This window comes from Amphiprion ocellaris, chromosome 14, assembly GCF_022539595.1.
Source record: "Amphiprion ocellaris isolate individual 3 ecotype Okinawa chromosome 14, ASM2253959v1, whole genome shotgun sequence".
NCBI lineage: Eukaryota > Metazoa > Chordata > Actinopteri > Pomacentridae > Amphiprion > Amphiprion ocellaris.
Genome location: NC_072779.1, coordinates 8,245,076 through 8,260,071, shown reverse-complemented (window position 1 = coordinate 8,260,071; position 14,996 = coordinate 8,245,076). Strand labels below are relative to the sequence as shown.

The 14,996-nt window shown below is 36.7% G+C and overlaps 1 protein-coding gene and 1 long non-coding RNA gene across 2 annotated transcripts; one reads left to right on the top strand and one right to left on the bottom strand.

Annotated features, from left to right (window-relative positions):
* Positions 1-458: 458 nt before the first annotated feature.
* On the top strand, positions 459-5,235 carry LOC111573051 (ras-related protein Rab-39B-like). Its single transcript, XM_055017535.1, has 4 exons — positions 459-796; positions 1,780-2,012; positions 3,255-3,525; positions 4,205-5,235. Exons 2-4 carry the CDS (start codon positions 1,798-1,800, stop codon positions 4,358-4,360), a joined length of 642 nt encoding a protein of 213 aa, XP_054873510.1. The 5' UTR covers positions 459-796; positions 1,780-1,797; the 3' UTR covers positions 4,361-5,235.
* Positions 5,236-5,661: 426 nt separating this feature from the next.
* Positions 5,662-8,155, bottom strand: LOC129350568 (uncharacterized). The gene is made up of 2 exons (XR_008604012.1): positions 8,092-8,155; positions 5,662-6,531 (listed from the first exon to the last, which is right to left on the bottom strand). It is a non-coding gene; the product is annotated as an uncharacterized LOC129350568 (long non-coding RNA).
* Positions 8,156-14,996: the final 6,841 nt, after the last annotated feature.

Genomic DNA, 14,996 nt, shown 5'->3' with positions numbered 1-14,996 from the left:
TAAATGTACAATCAATTTAAAAACTTGTTTTTAAATAAATTTTTGGGTTTTCTTTGTCTCAAATGTTCAGATCCAGAGTTCAGGCCTAAGATATATCACATTTGTACATTTCTTTTTAACTTGTGTAGAAATTCTAGTAGAAACAACCTATTTTTTAATGTATAATCAATTTAAAAACTTGTTTTTATCTTCCTTTCAGGGCTTAACTTTTTCGTGTTTTCGGGCCTGAGATCAACTTAACCTTGTAAATCCCAAATATTAAAAAAAAATTAGAAAAAATTATACATATATAGTATTTAAAAAATAAAACTGATGTATTTTTGCAACAGTGAGTTTTACAGGGTTAAATGATCATATTCATGCGCTCCGACCTCGTGTTCACAGTATTTTTAGTCCCACAGCCCTTGAACGCAGCGGCACGAGGATTGCTGCTGCGCCGCTGTGTGCGCAGTTACGGTAATGGTGCTGATGAGGGCGAGGAGGAGATGTGTGTGTGACGCTGCTGTTGTGTCCTGCTGCCATTTCATCAGCGGATCATCACGGAAATATCAACAGTCCTGCTCACATGAAGCAGCAGGAGCTCGGATGGTGTGTCCGTCTTCACCCTCAGCTGTGTGTTTTCTGAGCCTTTAGACAGCGATGCTGGACAGCAGGCCTGGTTAATGTGCTGCATGTTGTTGGCGGGTTATTTGTGTGAGCATCAATACATCCACTGCTGGTCTGGAGGGTCATTTTCAGGAGACACTACCGTCGATAATGGGGTTTGTTTTTCGTAGGTACTGAGCTCTAACTTAAGGTAGGTCATCATTTACAGGTTTTTATGGCATTCTTGTATCTGAATGTTTTCCATTAAAGCAAAACATGCTCATTAGGCTTAGAGGGCTGGGCCTTGTGCTTCAATTTAATCCTATTATTTATTCCTGGGTATCTTATTATGGGTGTCATTGGAGGCCTTTGTCCAAAGCTGCCTGGTGTCTGTCATGTTTAGCAGCTGTCTCTACCTTAAGCTTATTTCGGGCTGCCTTCGAGGCCTCATTATGTGTTATTGCTGTATAACAACCACTCTACTATCCACATGGGGGCTGACTACGCCACTGTTTATTGAGTTGGAGAGGAGTGGCCTCCCCCCTCCCTCCTTCCCCTCATATTAGAGCAGCCAACTGTAAATCCCATGGACACGGCCCACGATTTTGAGCCTATTATTCTCTTTTGTCATGATGGAAGCAAGAATCAGCCATGTGATCAACACGATCTGTGGATTAAATGTAGTGTGTTCAGGCTAAGAGGTTTCAATTTATTCTCACTTTATTCCCAGTAAGTGTATCATTTTGAATGTGTGACAGAGGACATTTTACATGATGTAGTCATGTGGTTTTCTACGTCTGTCTTCTTATTTTTACAACTTAAGAGAATTCATATTTTTACTGTGCACTAAGAAAACTGCAGGCAAACACTGAAGCGACATTTTTAGTTTTGCATAAATCAAAATTCTACTCACGTATGACAAAATAGTTTATCTTGTGTGATAGAGTGCGTTTCTTTTTCTAGTCTCAATTTGCATTGCATTTCATCAACATTTACTGTTTTATTAGCAAACCAAGTTCAAATTTGGATTTTAGTCGTCTTCAAAACACAAGAACTGCATTAAAACAGCCTTAATGTGTAATATGATGGATTATAGCTTAATTCCCATCAAAAAATATTCATCTACTATTTTTTGATGGAAGACTCACGTTTTTGGAATTTGATGATTTGCTGCTTTTGTGCGTTTTCTCACAGGTTTTCTTTTCCTGAGACATGGAGACGATATGGCTCTATCAGTTCCGTCTGATCGTCATTGGAGACTCCACGGTCGGCAAGTCGTGTCTGATCCGGAGGTTCACTGAGGGCCGCTTCGCCCAGGTGTCCGACCCCACCGTGGGGGTGGACTTCTTCTCTCGCCTGGTGGAGATCGAGCCGGGGAAGAGGATCAAACTGCAGATCTGGGACACTGCAGGGCAGGAAAGGTTCAGGTAAAGATAGAACTCTTTCTCTGTCCCCTGATCCTGCTGCTCTTTGTACGTCACCTTAACCTTATAGCAACACATCGCACCCTCTATTCTACCCTTGGAGGGGCAGTAAAGGTCAATTAACCCTCCTCTTGTCCTCATTTACGGGCACCAAAAAATATTGTTTCCTTGTCTAAAAAAATACCAAAAATTCAACAAAAAAATATGCCCCAAATTTCTGAAAATTTGCAAAACCTTCAGGAAGAAAATTCTAAGAATTCCTTAAAAGCTCCCCCTAAAAGTTTTATTTAAAAAAGAAAACAGAATAAATTTGGAAAATTCTTGTAAATATTTTCAAAAATGAGTAAAAATATTCCAAAAATATCCTAAAAATATCTAAAGTGATTACATATATATCAGTAGGACTTGTAATATTTTCTTTAAGAACATTCACACAAAAAAATGATTTTTTTGTGAATATCCTTAAGAAACATTTTTAACATTTCTTTTTTCCACCAAAAATGTTCAAAAAATTCCCAAAAATGTTGAAAATGTGGACATCAGAAGTCTCACTGTGAAAATATCTTTTTTTCCCCACATTTTCAAACTGTAAAACGGGTCAAGTTGACCCGCAGGACGACACAAGGGTTAAGAATACTGTTAAGTAGAGTAGATTAATGTTCTTTCATTACCAATAATACATAAATACATGCTGTAAACACACACTAGAGGACTAAAGGTTGGTTAAACAACAAACTACAGAGCTAAGCTGTTCAATAACATTATTTAGGGCATATTTGTGACTGTAACAAACCAACACACTGATGGTTTTGATCTTTTGGTGAGATTTGTTCAGAAAAAGGAAAATATAGAACATCTCCTGCTACTGAACATCTTTATCTGTGTTTAAAACGCTATAAAAATGCTGCTTTGTGCTTAGGATTAATCACCATTTCTGGAGGCAATATGCAATATTTTTCTTGTTGTCAACAAATCCCATGAAAGTACAAAATTTTTCTGACTTCTCTCTTGTGTCTGCAGCATTCAGTCTCAACCTCATTCATTTCTATTGAATAAACTTTCAACAATAAACTTTCTGTTTTTATTTTAAAGCAGATTCTGTACATTTTAAAGCAGCTGAACACTGTGATTTTTTGCTAAAAACACTGAAACAGGAGGAAAAGCTGCATTTTTGGGGGACTATTTTCCACGAGGATGTGTTTTAATCGCAGTTATTAACAGCAGAAACCCTGCATGCCTCCTCAGGTCCATCACCAGAGCCTACTACCGTAACTCAGTGGGTGGCCTCCTGCTGTTCGACATCACGAACCGCCGCTCCTTCCAAAACGTCCACAACTGGCTGGAGGAGGCCCAGAGCCACGTCCAGCCGCACAGCATCGTCTTCCTGCTGGTCGGCCACAAGTGCGACCTGGAGGCCCAGCGTCAGGTGACCCAGCAGGAGGCCGAGAAGCTGGCGGGGGCCTTCGGGATGCGATATGTGGAGACGTCGGCACGAGACGCCATCAACGTGGAGAAGGTCTGGATGTTATTCTGTCTTCTCATCACACATACGAGTGATGCTTTTCTTATGTTTTTGGTGTCATTTCAAGTGCTCTTGACTAAAACTTTCATTAAAGTTGTAAAAATTGATGGAAAAGGTGCTCATGTTTTAATCCACAAAAATCATCAGCATAGTCTGTATAAAGAAACCTACTCTGTCTGATTTTAAAATGCTTTTTTGGATTTTAAAAAAAAAAGCTTTCTTTTTCCTGCATAAAACAAACTTTCTAGCGGCTCGTTGTAAAGTAAGTGACTTGGTCAAAGGTCTTCTGAGATAAAGGAAGCAGCACCAAAAGACTTAACAGCCAAATAGGTCTCACATGAAATATCAGCCACCAGTCTGTGATTCTAACAAGTTAACACGATTAAATTTACAATACTGATGCTTCTTGTCAATTAATCATTTGAGAAAGTATCAGAGAGTAATAATTAGTCCTTCTAAAGTTCTCATAAGGCAAACCAGTCTCATCAAATTCAATGTTTTGTCAGAAAAAAAACATCTGAAAACCTGAATATTTAAGTAAATGTTGACACTTGAGAAGCTGGAACTGTTAAGTTTTGGCATCATTTGACCATTTAAATGACATTTTTTCTCTGTTTATTCATACTTGTGAGTTATGTTCTGTCACAATCTCCTACTCTGATTCTGACTTCAGGCTTTCGTGGACCTGACGAAGGAAATCTTTGAGCTGGTACGGAACGGAGACATCAAGATCCAGGACGGCTGGGAGGGCGTCAAGAGCGGATTTGTTCCCAACACCGTCCACTCCTCTGAGGAGGTCACTAAGGGCAGCCGGCAGTGCTTCTGCTGATCTACCCGAGTGGACTCATTTGTAGAAGATCCCCATTTGGCTGCTCTCAGGCCAGTTTTTGGGACTCATAATGTTTCCCTGCTCAGTTACACACTTTACTTCTATATATAAGACATTATTTCATCATTGGGGTGCCTGTTTAAGGCTCTGTCCAAACTTAGGACACTTTGTCGATGTTCATAGCAGGCGTAGAAGCACAAGAAGCATCCTAACTCCTCACTTTTCCGTGTGCATGTGTGTGTAGCTGTAATAACCCTGCTGTCTTTGCAGCTGTTACCAACACCTCAGCTTTACTCCACTTTTGGCCTTTCCTGATGTGTACAGTTATACTGCAGTGGCCGGTTCTGTTGTTGCCTCACATCGCTAAGAGACTGTCAGTGTAGTGTACTTTTACTCATGTGTCAACATGAGTTTAATTTAAATCTGAGTCAGTGATGCCAAGACTGAGCCATGACCTCGTCCTTTTCAGGCAGAATATATTGCAGCCTTGTGTGGGGCAACAGCCTGTACTACAAATCTGAGTGGCTTAATGCATAAAGAGGGTGGAGCAGGATGAAAAAAATGAACTCCAGTTGAACCAAAGTTTGAGATGCTGTCGTGTTTTGTGTGTCTGACCGCTGAAGGACGAGTTTGCGCAATGAAAACGTTCAATGCTGGAAGGAAAAGGTGCTGCTGCTGCTCTCTGACGGCCTTCAAAAGGATCGATCATAGCGAAGGTTTTAACCGTGCAGTAGGTACCAGATTTGTGTGTACTAATCTATGATGGAAAACAGGTAAGACACAACCTTAAAGCCTTTTGTATGGAATCCTGAGTCCAAAAAACATTAAAAATTTGAATGAATCATGTGAATAAATTGTGTAAAATACATGAATGAGCGGAGAGTTTGTGATGTGTGTATTATTACCAAATATCATTAAGATTTTATTACATGTCTCATATTATTTTTTTGTGTGTTTTTACAGCAGTTAAATTGTTGGCGACCCCTCACCTGCTATAGCAACAGCATCAAACTGCAACTACATGAACCAACCACAGGCTTCAGCTGCACAAACACATAAGCAGAAACCAAACAAGGCCTCACATGTATAGCCAACATGCATTTGTATTCTTGGAACATTAATTTTTTAAGTAAATGATTTGCAGATGTCGTGGCACGACTACAAGAGCACAATACATGTGTGATTTCAGGATGAGGTCAGGTGCTGGACAACGCCTCCCTGGGAATTTCACCCTGAGAATTAGCGTTCTCCAACACTGGAGGCACACAAGTTCGTATTACTCATGAGGCATGAGACGTGGATCCCAAAATTAAAATGCTTTATTTTAATACAATTTTCTAAACATGTACTTTTAAAACAGATTAACACTATTCACACTAGGGGCAAAGAAAAAGAAACAAAAGAAATTTAATTAGTAGCTGAGCTTACCAGGTGGGACAGGGGCTAGTGTTAAATAACCGTTCCCTCCACGCTTTTATTTTGAAGGCGTATTTTTAATGTTATGGGCTGTTATTTTGTCACTATTCCAGCGGTACAGGAAGTGTTTATCCAAGAAGCGGTTTCTTGACATGATGAAGACGTTGCCGAAAAGTCCAAAAATTCACGGAAAGTTGAAAGAAAACAGTTCCACGCTGTTGCTGTCTAACAAAGGATGTGTCTAAACTTAGAAACAGCTGCAATGGAGACAAGCTCTTACAGTGTTTCCTGAAGAAAGGAGTGAAGGGCAGAAAGGTGAATTTGTGTTCAAAATAAGGCTGACGGCTGAATGTAAATAAAGGCACTGTGAAACATCAGGAGCTTCACCATTGTCTGGCTGTGGTTTGCTACATTGCATGACGTAAATATGTAGCGGGCTGCAGGAATTGATGGGACTCAGAAACAGCCCACAGTTTAATCATTTGTTCCTTGTATGATTTCCAACTGATAAATCACATTCGATTTGTAGTGGGATCGCAATCATGTGATCATCAACAGGTAACTGACACAGTGTTCACGTCATGGTTACAGCGATGCAGTGCCGGCAGCTACATCCTTGTGTCATTTCTGACTTCCCCTGAAAATTTCCTCCAAATCCGTCTGTTTTTGAGGAATGTTTCACACAGACAGATGGATTCACAGACAAACGTACACCGATCATCACATAACTCCACCGTTCCTTGGCGGAGTAATTACTGGGAGGAAAGAGCAATTAATACAACAAATTATACTCCAAAACGAATTATAGAAAAAGGGGCAAGTTTAAAGTAAACTATATAAATCATACAAAACACTAAATGCCCCAAAACAAAACAGAAACAACAATCAACCAATAAACAAAATAATCCAAATCAAGACAATATAATTTCTCCAGTCATACAATTAAAATGAAACTCATTGGTGCATGCGGTACATACACACAATGCACAAACAATAATTAAAACTCTGCAGACAGTGAAGCAGAGGTAGGAGACAACAGCAGAGACAGAGCAGCAGGAGACAAAACAGCAGTGGTCCCAGTCAGCTGATGTCAGCAATGTGCACAAACACCCAAGCTAGTCTGTGGGCCAGACCAGATACTGGTAGCACCTCAGGTGACCAAACCTAAGTGGTACTAAAATGTACATTGGGTTAATGTAAGTACATTAAGATGTGATAGCCTTTCCACACACAATTCATTAAAATCTCACCGTATGCAAAGATCACATCTAATAAAAGTCAGTAATCAATCAATCAATAGTTTTATTTAACTATTTGATAAAGGGATATATATATATATATATATATATATATCAGACCCAGATGAATGCATTTCATGTTTGTCTGTACTTTCTCTTCATGCTTATTTGTTTTGGTCAATTTGAGTCTTGTTATTTTGTGTCTCACTTCTGTCGTTTAGTGTCTTGTTTTTGTCTTTTTGTGTCTCGTTTTTGTTGTTTTGTGTCTTGCTTTGTTATTGTGTCTCGTTTCTGTCGTTTTGTGTCTCATTTTGGTCATTTTGTGTCTTGCTTTGTAATTTTTTGTCTCGTTTTTGTGCCTTGCTTTGTCATTGTGTTTCTTGTTTTTGTCACAGACGATCTTGTTACCATAGCAACTAAATCGTTCTCAGACTCAGGTTTGTTGTAGTATTGTTCTGTGTTGTAAAGTTATTAACACAGATGGTGTGTGGCACTTCTTATTTTTTCATAATGAGGACTAATCCTATCGAATTCGACTTTTGGCTCAGACTCTTTCATTGTGTCCATTAAACACTAACATATATTAAGCTGTGAGTCTGCAACGGCTATCATATCAAAATGCAAACTAGAGACATGTAGCTAGTTAAAAATACCAAAAAGAATTGGTCACCTTGAGTGGTACCGATGCTGGAAATTGTGGGTCCAGGCCCATGGACTAAGCCTGCTAAAAACATTAGCACGACTGTGCTAAATTGCTAAAAGACGGCGCGGTCGCTACATTTATAAATGTATGTAGCTGTCAGTAGCGGCAAGTTTACACACACAGGAGGGAGGAACAGAGACCATGCAGCCTGTGACTACAGGAGTGTTAGCCAGGTAATAGCAGCATACACAATAACGCGGTACGGTAGAGGACACCTACTACATGCAGCCAGGAGCAAATGATGCGCAAACACACACAAACTAGAAGCGCAACCAACCGGGGATAAACAAGTCGCTCTGCGGCTAATGCCCTAAGCATTATTACCCCCACAGCAAAGAAAGCATACCAGTGAGACACAGCAGGAGCAGACATACCTAGTGATGGCTGATGGAGGCTTTGTTGAGGCTTCGACACTTCATTCAAAACATGGTTCATTACTCGAGGCCTCAGTGACACACAGTGCTCGAGTAGGACATCTAGTGGTCAATAATATGAAGTGCAATCAAGACGTGGTCGTTGGTTCATGGATTGTTTTGGATTTGATTCGCCATGCACACATTCCTGTTTGACTACACTAGATGATTGTATGGGTTGTAGTGGACACAAAAATAATATTACTAGTAATAATAATGACAATAACTACTGAAGAGCACGTTTCTTATTTCCCATGTTTGTCTGTATCCCTATATACTCTTTGCTTATATTCTGTGTTATGAAACATTTAAACGGTGCTGCTACATTTATGAGATGCTCTACAAATACAGACTGATGTCATTTTCACATGGGGCTGGTGCAAATAAAGATTTTATGGATTATTATGGATTTTGGCAAAGTATGTCTTGGGGTTTATTGGTAAAGAGGTCAGTAAAGAGGGTGTGCTTATGTAACTGGTTATGAGTTTTTATTGAGAAATAATTTATCAACAGTTTTGGGACCACTGTTCCCTCTAAGCTGCGCACGATACTTTTTTTTTTTTTTTTTTTTTTGCGCATTTATCATCTATTTTTTTTTGCCATTTTCGAGTTTTTTTTTAACTTGAGTCTCGACTCGACCGCTTTTCTCAGGAGGTTGGACTTTAGCCTTTGTGCTGGAGGGTTGAACCCTCAGTTCCAAGACTTTCCAAAGCCTCCACACCTTCCGAGTCCTCAGGACCTGTGCTTTCACACAGTCTGAGGGCTGAAATTTTCTAAGTCCCACAGTAGATCTCTGTTAGATTGAACTTCCAGACAGTCCAAGGACTGATATCTTCTAAGTTCCTGAGTACTTCTCTGTTAGTTTGAACCTTCAGACAGTCTGAGGACTGAAATCTTAAAAGTTCTTGAGTAGTTCTCTGTTAGTTTGAACCTTCAGACAGTCTGTTAATGTTTCGATTAAATCTTTAAGGTTTTTCTTTTAAAATGTTTTACCACCTTTTAATGTTTAATTTTCTTTTTAAATCCTTCATTGTATTTTCTGTGTAATTCCTATTTGAAATTTTATTGTCTTTAAGATATAATTTTCTAATTAAACATTTAATTTTTTAATTAAATTTTTTGGCCTTTTGTTGGATAGGTGTAGTGAGAGACAGAAAACGGGGGAAGACTTGCAGCAAAGGGCCACAAGCGGGACTCGAACCCGGGACGCTGCGTCAGGGACCAGCCCCCCTACATGGGTCACCCGCTTAACCCGTTGAGCTATATGGGTACCCGTGTTCTGTCTCTTTAAGGGTTTAATCATCCAATTAAATGTTTTGCATTTTTAAAAATGTTTAACATTCTTCTTGTTGAATTGTATTTTTTAAATGTTTAATGATGGAAAATACTTTATCTGTAATTTCTGATATTTGTATTTTAAAAATTTTGTTTAATTTCATAATGACATGTATTGTATGTTGTTGAATGATCTCATTCAATATTTTGTCTGTTTAATATAATTTAATGTAATTTAATGTTTACCTCTATTAAACAGACAAAAATATTGAATGAGATCATTCAACAACATACAATACATGTCATTATGAAATTAAACAAAATTTTTAAAATACAAATATCAGAAATTACAGATAAAGTATTTTCCATCATTAAACATTTAAAAAATACAATTCAACAAGAAGAATGTTAAACATTTTTAAAAATGCAAAACATTTAATTGGATGATTAAACCCTTAAAGAGACAAAACATTTAATTAAAAAATTAAATGTTTAATTAGAAAATTACATCATAAAGACAATAAAACTTCAAATAAGAATTAAACAGAAAATACAATGAAGCATTTAAAAAGAAAACTAAACATTAAAAGGTGGTATATATATACATATAATTTAATTATATTTAATGTTTAACTCTATTAAACAGACAAAATATTGAATTAGATAATTCAACAACATACAATACATGTCATTATGAAATTAAACAAAATTTTTAAAATACAAATATTAAAAATTACAGATAAAATATTTTCCATAATTAAACATTTAAAAAATAAAATTAAACAAGAATATTAAACATTTTAAAAAATGCAAAACATTTAATTAGATTATTAAACCTTTAAAAAGACAAAACATTTAATTAAAAAATTAAATGTTTAATTAGAAAATTACATCTTAAATTTCTTAAATCTTTTTAACAAAACTTTTTAAAAGTTTTATTGTATTAAATGTTTTTTCCTTTGATTTAATTGCTTTTTTAAATGCAATTTATTTCTTTAATCTTTTTTTGTCAAGATTTTAACCCCAACCTTAAAAATGAAATAAACCCTTAAATCACAATGAAAATACTTCTGTTGTCACAATCATGAGTTAGTCAATTATTCAGTTTATCAATTCAACTTTATTTGTTTAGCACCTTTTACACAGATGACAAAACTAAACAAACAAAGAGAAAAAACTATGATTAAAACTCAAAAACATTTAAAAAAAAAAAAAAATTTAACATGGTAATAAAACATGTTGTGTCCAGGGGATGGAGGGAGTTTATTGAAGTCTTCTTGGGCTCACATGGGAAATCATTTAAAATATAAACTTGATATTCAGTCTAAGGAAACTGGAAACTGCAGAGCGACAGAAGAACCAACAATATCTCCTGTTTTCTCCTTTAATGAGTCGACTCTTCTTGTGCTTTCAGACCAAAGAACTACAGACTCTTCACAACCTGCTCAAACTCTTGGTACAGGACCTCACCACACGGGTCAAGAAGGTTTCCGTCTCATTTCTACTCTGAAGCTCACCTTCTCCTGCTCAAACTGCTGACAAATGTTTCTGCTGCTCTAAAGTCTGCTCTCCAGAACTTCCTAAAAACTCTCAAAGTCTCTTCTGCTGCAGGTTGCTTTGTAGAACTGTTCCAGAAAACCTCACTAAACCACATGGAGGAGCCTCAAGATAGTCGTCCAAATGAAACCATACAAAAACCAAACTAGCACAACCCAAACGCTAAAGTCTCCTGCAGCCTACCAGAGAACCTCTGAGAACCGAGAATCAGGACAGGAACTCTTACCTTCTAGACAACCAACGTTGGTTCTCAAACAAGAATACAGAATGTGTCTGACCAAAAACCTCTAAAGACTCACTACAGCCAAGATAAAGACACAACTCAACTGTACCAAATCCACTAATCACTGCACACATTAGCACCATGTGCTGACTGTGGCTAAAGAACCACCTTTACCAAGACAACTATCCAGTACAAAGCCCTAAAACACACCAAGAAACACATTAAAGATGATTTTACTGCTGGAAGCTGCAAGCCAACGCCTAAAGAACAAACTAAAGCAATGGAGCCAAACCCGGTTCTGTGGTGAAGAGAAGCAGAGGAAATGTTTGACTGCAGCTAAATAAAGCAGGAAGACACTGAGCTGCTCAGGTGTTCCTGATAACACCAAGCTGCTCAGGTGTTCCTGATAACACCAAGCAGCCACCTGGACAGCCAATAGGAACACAGCTTCCTGGAAGTCCAGAGGGCTGGGTTAGTGAAGGAAATTTAGTTTAAAGTTGAAGCAGAAAGTTAACAAAGAAAGTTGAAAACCACCTTCTGATACCTGAAATCTCTGAGTTTTCACACAAAGAACACCTGAACATGTCAAACTGGTTCCATAGTAGAACCATCACTGTAAAAACGTCATAGTATGGTGTGTTGCTCAAAAAACATTAGGACCCGGCTGTCAGGGGACAAACATGTAAGAAACATGAGAACAGAGAGAACCCAACCAGTAGGTCACAGTTTATCATCCCCCAGTCATCTCCTGAAGTCCATATGGTGAGAGACATCAGTATCTGGTTGTTCATTTACCAGAGGATGCTTATAATCATGCTGATGTGGTCTGTACTCTACAGTATTTTAGTGACTCAATAAATGCCTAAGTTGTTTTTTTTTTTAAATGCTTTTCAGTTTTTAATAAACATTTAACAGCATATATGTAATCAATAAATGGCCTTTGCCTATCTTAAGAAAAACTCACTCAGAACTCTGATATATTAACAGTACTAAATAAATCAATAAATACATGCATACACACAAAAATAAGTTTTTCTTAAAAAAAATAAACAAATCCCCCAAATTTGGCAAGAAAAATCTTGTAAATATTTTTTAAAAATTAGTAAAAATCTTCCAAAAATATACTAAAAATATCTAAAGTGATTACATACATATCAGTAAAACTTCTAATATTTTCTCTAAGAAAATACACAAAAAAATCAACCAAACTCCTGAGAAATTTGCTGGATTTTGGTTGATTTTTTGGCGAATGTTCTTAGGAAACATTTTTAACATTTCTTTTTTCCACCAAAAAATGATGAAAAATTTCCCAAAAATGTTGAAAATGTGGACATCAGAAGTTTCACTGTGAAAATATATTTATAAATATATATATATTTATTTATCAAACTTTAAAACAGGTCAATTTGACTCGCAGGACAACAGGAGGGTTAAATACATGTACTGTTGTTCTGAAGGTATCTCTAGAATTCAAAAAAGAGTCTCTGAACAAAAAATGTTCAGTCTAACAAACAATAGAAGGATTTTTATTCTCTTTCTTAGTCACAGGGTAATATGTACAACGATGTTTAGCTGCATGGAAGGTTTTTCTCATGCTGTCCGTGTGGTATGTTGTCTGATTTAGAATGACTCTAATATTGAATTTGCTCCTTCTAGCAGGAGGTAACAGGCTAAATCTGATTAGTGTTACAGCCTAAAATGTGACATTTTGAAATAAGAGTGGAGAAAAATTTAATATGTAACACAGAAAAAATACTATTAAAAAAGGCAATACTGGGATAAAAATGAGCTCCAATTAAACTGATGATATAACATTTCACAGAGATTTTATTCTAATGTTTGGCATTTACATTTTACACGATTTATTCATGTAACTGTTTATTTCATTATTACATCTTAATGTATTCATTACCCTTTTACTCAGCGCCTGTAATCTTAGCAGAAAGAACAGAATGAATGAAGAGTGAAAATACATGTGGTGATGTTACAAAAGTGAATGTGAAATATGGAAAAAAAAAAAAAAAGGATTATTCAAACGTCACAACAACTGCCAATGCAGTTTCAGTTCATATCGGTGGCTTTAATATTGACTAAAAATAACTTTTTCACGGTAGGAATCAGTTTCATTCGAGTGCCTTTAGGTGGAAAGAAGCTTTAACTAACAGTCAGCTCGCTGTTCATAGGTACAGCTGTGTGTTAAATGTGTGAATGTTTAAACTGTGACATGCTGTAAACACGCTGAGAGCACATTATACAACTTGCAAAGGATTTATTTGAAACCAAACCCTGAGAGTTTGATGTTCTTGTGACTCTGGGTTAAATTATAGCAGAAGTATCATCAATAATAAATGCCTGGAAACCTTAATAAAGATTTTCCTTGGGCAAAGATTGGAGGTACACTGCTGTCTGTACCATTAAAGTGACATCCAGTTGATTAACAGGTTGATGCTGTGTGTCGCCACTAGAGGGCAGCCTCAGTGTGTGGAGAAGGGAGGGGAGACGGAAAAGCTTCCTTAACACATATTTTGTGAACATTTTCCTGCCAGAAACCATAAATATGAGCTCAAATCTCAATCGAAAAGGCACTAATATTGGCAGCAGAAATAGAAATAGGTTCCAAATACATGTCACAGAGGAAAAAAAGCAAAAACTCAGAGTTCTTCTCAGCTGCTTTAGTGCAACTGTCAAATTAAAATGTTTAGTAGATATTTTTTTTTCACATTATAAGCATTTCTTGTTGCTGATTTACATATATCTGTCATTTTCATGGTCAGTGTAACTTTTTCATTATTTTGCCAATTTAGAATTATTATAATGCATAATCCAGGAACTGTAATACAGGAACTGGTAACATGAGTCTTCAGATTCATCTTCAGTTAGTAATTCAGTTTACAGGTGATGCCCCTCCATTTATTACTTCTGATTAGAGGACATGAGAAACTGTGCAGGGGCCCCCAGACCTTGAAGGACTAGTGGAAGTAGATGCCAGTTTCATCTATCTCTACTTTGTTTGGCAATTTGTTTAGTTGCAAATGGAATATTTGACCACTAATGCTCAAAATCAATTAAGAAAATGACTGCATTATGAGCTAATTACATAGCATTGCGTTTTGTAGGCATGCACTGTCATATACTAGTTTAATAAAGATCATTTGTTAAATATCTTCATGATCCACACATTCCTAAATAAAGCTGTTTTTAATCATATTACCCCTGGAACCTGACTAATGCAGTCGTCCCTCACCATATCGTGGTTCACTTTTCATGGTCTTACTGCATCGAGGATTTTTAAATTGTATTTGGTATCACGAATTTTTCGCTATATCGCAGGATTTTGTGGTATATAGGTATTTTAATAGGTATTTATATTTATTATTTTAATTATTTTTGTGGTAAATTAAGCATCTTCTAGCCAAAATAAATTGAAAACATAAAAAAATATTTTAAAAAATAATAGACGCGTTCAGCATCTCGCCTTGTCCATTTTCACTGTGCAGTACATTCATCTAATCTTCATCGGTACTACACAGCTAATTCATCATCATCGTCACCATTTAACTTGAATTTCCCTCGTGATTAATAAAGTATCTATCTATCTATCTATCTATCTATCTATCTATCTATCTATCTATCTATCTATCTCTTGTAGCATATTCACTGGTGAGTACCCATATAGAATTTTATATGTTGTTAAAATTACGTAGGTTTAAGAGCGGAGAAAGTGTTTCAGAGCATAGAAAGTGTTTATAAGAATGTGGGGAGGGTTTATAAAGCCTTAAAATATATATGAATAATAAAATAAATATGGTCA

Excerpts from the sequence above, each read along its gene's own strand:
- LOC111573051 (XM_055017535.1), top strand. The coding sequence starts at position 1,798 with ATGGAGACGATATGGCTCTATCAGTTCCGTCTGATCGTCATTGGAGAC. Across the intron at positions 2,013-3,254 it reads GCAGGGCAGGAAAGGTTCAG|GTCCATCACCAGAGCCTACT; the intron begins GTAAAGATAGAA and ends ATGCCTCCTCAG. Across the intron at positions 3,526-4,204 it reads ACGCCATCAACGTGGAGAAG|GCTTTCGTGGACCTGACGAA; the intron begins GTCTGGATGTTA and ends TTCTGACTTCAG.